This window comes from Salmo salar, chromosome 12, assembly GCF_965601325.2.
Source record: "Salmo salar chromosome 12, fSalSal1, whole genome shotgun sequence".
NCBI lineage: Eukaryota > Metazoa > Chordata > Actinopteri > Salmoniformes > Salmonidae > Salmo > Salmo salar.
This window is the reverse complement of record NC_138302.1, coordinates 56,482,748-56,488,747: the sequence shown is the minus strand read 5'-3', so window position 1 is coordinate 56,488,747 and position 6,000 is coordinate 56,482,748. Positions and strand designations below refer to the sequence as shown.

Below are 6,000 nucleotides of genomic sequence, written 5' to 3'. Positions count from 1 at the left end.
CTTGGGGGGGATGCTTGAGAGAGAGCTGCTTGAGGAAAAAACAAAATTGCCACCACAGCACTGAAATTAGTACCATGACTGAGTATATGCTGCCCCTCCCACCACATACCCCAGTCAACCTCATTAGCCTCATCACTGTGTCTCCTGTAGAACAACTACATTAAGTATTTTCGGTTTTATTACTTCTAATACCCAAGCCCTCTTATTCCTGTCCCTTCCCCCAATAATATTGAGAGAACCTACCCTTAGTATCTCCATATAGAAAAGAGAAAGGAAAAGCAGAAGAAACCACAGAGAAACCAAGAGAAAAAATACACCCTATGAGACATGATGACCATCATCATTATTTTAATTGTCTCTTAACCTGACCACGTTTCCCACTACCTTCTGCTGCTGTGACAGCAGTAACACATTTCCTCAAGCGAAAACGCTTCTTCTCACTCAACTGGTTTAACCCCACCGTCTTCTGTAACCAACATCCCCACACTCAAAACACCGTTGACTACTCGTACTAGCAAAAGCCATATACAGTCTGTCATCATACTTGACTTTAAACGATAACTCCAAAGTCTGCTCCGGTGAGTCCAAAAACATGAACACCTGTCGCCGAAACGACATAACCTGTTTCAAAGCCGGGTGTTTGCAACCCAACGGGACAATCTTAATTGAACTTGCGAACTTCCCAAACCGCAATAACTCGCGCTCCAATAGCTCATTGGGAATAATTTGAAATCTCCAATAGCTCATTGGGAATAATTCGAAATCTTTACCCTTGTTGACGGAGAAAAAAGCGGCGTAACTTGAATAAACATTCCTTTAAGAAGTACGCCATGCTCAACCATACGATCAACAAGGCGCTCTTCTTTAAGAAAAACCACCACAGCTTTATTCACATAACGCATAAGCAACATTCTCATATCCTACCTTCTCTCCTACTGCAACCAGAAACTCCTCCACAGTGACAATAGCTTCAGTAACACACCTAAAGCCGTCCCGAAGTGACAGGGACGGCGTCCCCATGTGGATCATCGCCATCCCCGCCAAAACCAGGATAATTTCGGCACAAAAAAACAATATACTTAATTCTACCACAACAACTAAATAAAAATAATCATAACCTTTAATCATGCATAGGAAGAAAAAAAAGATGGCACCAAGAAAGGGAAACATAAAAGAACTCAACACACCACTCACACAATTCCCAGCATGCACCAAACACTCCCAGCATGCAGAGAGAGAGAGAGCTGCTTGAGAGAGAGAGCTGCTTGAGAGAGAGAGCTGCTTGAGAGAGAGAGCTGCTTGAGAGAGAGAGCTGCTTGCGAGAGAGAGCTGCTTGCGAGAGAGAGCTGCTTGCGAGAGAGAGCTGCTTGCGAGAGAGAGCTGCTTGCGAGAGAGAGCGGCTTGCGAGAGAGAGCGGCTTGCGAGAGAGAGTGAGAGAGAGAGCTGCTAGAGCTGAGAGAGCGAGAGAGAGATGCTAGAGCTGCGAGATGAGGAGAGAGAGAGAGAGATGCGAGTCTATAGTCCCACATAGATCTTCATGAAACACTCACTATCCTTGTATGTAATGAGGAAAATGGCCTAAGTGAGTTAAACAAAGCTTTGAGGGAAAGAGAAGAAAATTAAAAGCACAGTAATTGAAAATAGAAAGGATAATGATATAGCCTCGGGTATTAGTGGCCCCAAATGTTCTGTGTAGACGAAGGGTCGCGGAGAGATGAAATACATTTTAATAGGTAGACTTTGTCTCCTTCCCTTTTTTTCTCCAAAGTTAATTGACTCGCATGATTGAGAGGAGAAAAGGGCAGATGTTAAAGGGGTGAAATGCAGTACCAATATGTAATGAAATGCTGACGGTTTGCTTGCTAGTTCTTTTCACCGGGACTCAAACTTTGACACTTAACACTGTGGGTACTGGTTACTCACTCTCATCCACCTGGCTGATGCACGGCAGCCATTTTGTGCTGAACCGCTCACCACTCATCAGCTGTCAAGGATGTAGCTGGTTCATGTCCCTGACTGACTGCAACTTTTATTGAACCTTTATTTATCCAGATGAGTCAATTAAATACACATTTTTATTTTTAATTACGGCCTGCCGAACTGAGGTCACATCTGGAAAAAAATGGCTGCCATGTATCAGCCAGGTACAGCAGATTGGTGTTACACTTTGGTGGTGGATTAGGTTAGTTCCCCATACAATGTAAAGCCATTGAGATCTAATCGCTAGCACTATATAAATGTAATTCATTATTAATAGGCCTGAAGGGAATATGTAATAACATATAAAAACAATGGGAACGATCACGGCCATTACCATCATCAGCCTTACCATCATCCCTACAAACCGAACACCTCCATCTCTGTCTCCTGATAGGGTATTGCCGGTACAGATGTGGCTAAGGAAGCATCTGACATCATTCTGACTGACGATAACTTCACCAGCATTGTCAAGGCTGTGATGTGGGGCCGCAACGTCTACGACAGCATCTCCAAGTTCCTCCAGTTCCAGCTCACTGTCAACGTGGTGGCCGTCATCGTGGCCTTCACTGGCGCCTGCATCACACAGGTAACACACTTACCCTTTGATCCTTCTTGAAATTCAATAAAACATTTTTTTTTAAACACCCTCACACACCACCTCTCTCTATCTGTCTCTCATGCTTCCACTCCACCTCCCTCTTTTCCTCACTCTCTCCAGGACTCTCCTCTGAAAGCAGTGCAGATGTTGTGGGTTAACCTGATCATGGACACCCTGGCATCCCTGGCTCTGGCCACCGAGCCCCCCACCGAGTCCCTGTTGCTGAGGAAGCCGTACGGCCGCAACAAGCCCCTGATCTCCCGCACCATGATGAAGAATATCCTGGGTCATGCCGTCTACCAGCTCACCATCATCTTCACCCTGCTGTTCGCTGGTGAGACCATCACACACTGGAACACACAGAGAGTCAGACCCAGCTGGAACACACAGAGAGTCAGACCCAGCTGGAACACACAGAGAGTCAGACCCAGCTGGAACACACAGAGAGTCAGACCCAGCTGGAACACACAGAGAGTCAGACCCCGCTGGAACACACAGAGAGTCAGACCCCGCTGGAACACACAGAGAGTCAGACCCCGCTGGAACACACAGAGAGTCAGACCCCGCTGGAACACACAGAGAGTCAGACCCCGCTGGAACACACAGAGAGTCAGACCCCGCTGGAACACACAGAGAGTCGCAGGCCCCGCTGGAACACACAGAGAGTCGCAGGCCCCGCTGGAACACACAGAGAGTCGCAGGCCCCGCTGGAACACACAGAGAGTCGCAGGCCCCGCTGGAACACACAGAGAGTCACAGGCCCCGCTGGAACACACAGAGAGTCACAGGCCCCGCTGGAACACACAGAGAGTTACAGGCCCCGCTGGAACACACAGAGAGTTACAGGCCCCGCTGGAACACACGGAGAGTTACAGGCCCCGCTGGAACACACGGAGAGTTACAGGCCCCGCTGGAACACACAGAGAGTTACAGGCCCCGCTGGAACACACAGAGAGTTACAGGCCCCGCTGGAACACACAGAGAGTTACAGGCCCCGCTGGAACACACAGAGAGTTACAGGCCCCGCTGGAACACACAGAGAGTTACAGGCCCCGCTGGAACACACAGAGAGTTACAGGCCCCGCTGAAATCTCAAGAGACAGTATGCTTAAAATATGCTCTAAATATATTATCCTGTTTGCTCTTCCCCTCTCCCAGGAGAGAACATCTTTAACATTGACAGCGGGCGTAACGCGCCTCTTCATTCACCACCGTCCGAGCACTACACCATCGTGTTCAACGTGTTCGTCATGATGCAGCTGTTCAATGAGATCAACGCCAGGAAGATCCACGGAGAAAGGAACGTCTTCGAGGCCATCTACCGTAACCCCATCTTCTGTAGCGTGGTTATGGGAACCTTCATCCTGCAGGTACACACACATATTGCAGACACACACAAACACACAGATACTGTAGACACACACATATGCATACACTCACAAACACCACATGCATATACACACACACACTAACATACACACTAACATAAACACTCTCACACACACACAAGGAAAGGAGATGGTGAAGAGCAGGGGCAGAGAACTCAGATGCACTGCTTTTGGAATGAATGATCACTTCCCCACGGTGATCAATGAAAGTAAAAAAATTCAACTGTATCCTATCATGAAAAAAATGCATTGCCTGAACCAACGAGTCTCCCTGCTGATGGATAGACTTTACATTAACGGGCAACGAAATTGCATTGGGGATCTAGAGTAACTCCTTGGCTATTTTAATGTGTCGTTCAAACCTGAGATTGTGTGTTGTAGTGTATCATCACAACCTCAACTATAACTAATACATGCTCTATTGATATTCACTTGACAAGGAAAGGGCTGCATATAGCCCGTGTTCATGTATGTAGCCTTCCTAATAAAATAAATGAAGTTTTGAACTTGGTCAACAAAAATCATATTCATATTTTAGCTTTAACCAAAACATATTTGGATGCATCCGTTAACGATGGGCAAATGAACGTAGAAGGGTCAGGAATAGAGATGGCGGTGTAGCGTTGTACATTCAGAATCCTATACCTTTCAAGAGGAGCGAAGACTAGGGCTGTTGCGGCGAACCTATTACCGCCACACCGGCAGTCACTAGTCATGAAGGCAGTCAAATTCCACGTGACCGTTTAGTCATGGTAATTAGGCTTCTACAAACTCTGATGCTGCTGATGGTCATTAGTAGCCTCCCAAACCTGCTAATTGCATGGTACTTGGCACTATCTTGTCCCTTTAATCCCTCTGACATTAATGCAAATGTAATCGAAAATCGAATCAAACACTTCATGAGACCCAATGTGTTCATGTTGCGCAATATTTCTAAAGGCTATGCAATTGCTAGAGAAAACAGAGTGATGGCCTCTATTAAAAAGAGGAGGATCCCATCCGCTTTCTATAGGCCAGGCCTACTATATTTACAGTTGAAGTCGGAAGTTTACATACACTTAGGTTGGAGTCATTAACTCGTTTTTCAACCACTCCACAAATTTCTTGTTAACAAACTATAGTTTTGGAAAGTCGGTTAGAACATCTACATTGTGCATGACACAAGTAATTTTTACAACAATTGGTTACAGACAGATTATTTCACTGTTTCACAATTCCATTGGGTCAGAAGTTTACAATACACTAAGTTGACTGTGCCTTCAAACAGCTTGGAAAATTCCAGAAAATGATGTCATGGCTTTAGAAGCTTTTGATAGGCTAATTGACATAATTTGAGTCAATTGGAGGTGTACCTGTGGATGTATTTCAAGGCCTACCTTCAAACTCAGTGCCTCTTTGCTTGACCATGGGAAAATCAATAGAAATCAGCCAAGACCTCAGAAAACAAATTGTAGACCTCCACAAATCTGGTTCATCCTTGGGAGCAATTTCCGTACAAACAATAGTATGCAAGTATAAACACTATGGGACCACGCAGCAGTCATACCACTCAGGAAGGAGATGTGTTCTGTCTCCTAGAGATGAACGTACTTTGGTGCGAAATCAATCCCAGAACAACAGCAAAAAACTTTGTGAAGATGCTGGAGGAAACGGGTACAAAAGTATCTATATCCACAGTAAAACGAGTCCTATATCGACATAACCTGAAAGGCCACTCGGCAAGGAAGAAGCCACTGTTCCAAAACCGCCATAAAAAAGCCAGACTACGGTTTGCAACTGCACATGGGGACAAAGATCGTACTTTTTGGAGAAATGTCCTCTGGTCTGATGAAGTAAAAATGTAACTCTTTGGCCATAATGAACATCGATATGTTTGGAGGATAAAGGGGGAGGCTTGCAAGCCGAAGAACACAATCCCAACGGTGAAACACTGGGATGGCAGCATCATGTTGTGGAGGTGCTTTGCTGCAGGAGGGCTGGTCCACTTCACAAAATAGATGGCATCGTGAGGATATATTGAAGCAACATCTCAAG

General features: G+C 45.7%; 1 protein-coding gene across 7 annotated transcripts in view; it reads left to right on the top strand.

The window, feature by feature from the left end:
* LOC106565103 (plasma membrane calcium-transporting ATPase 1) overlaps positions 1–6,000 on the top strand; it is a 166,397-nt gene that overhangs the window by 124,871 nt on the left and 35,526 nt on the right. For all 7 annotated transcript variants that reach the window (XM_014131832.3, XM_045691507.2, XM_014131834.3 and 4 more), the window contains 3 exons: positions 2,375–2,566; positions 2,699–2,912; positions 3,737–3,948. In XM_014131832.3, coding sequence (XP_013987307.1) covers positions 2,375–2,566; positions 2,699–2,912; positions 3,737–3,948 — 618 coding nt within the window. The remainder of the gene's footprint in view (positions 1–2,374; positions 2,567–2,698; positions 2,913–3,736; positions 3,949–6,000) is intronic.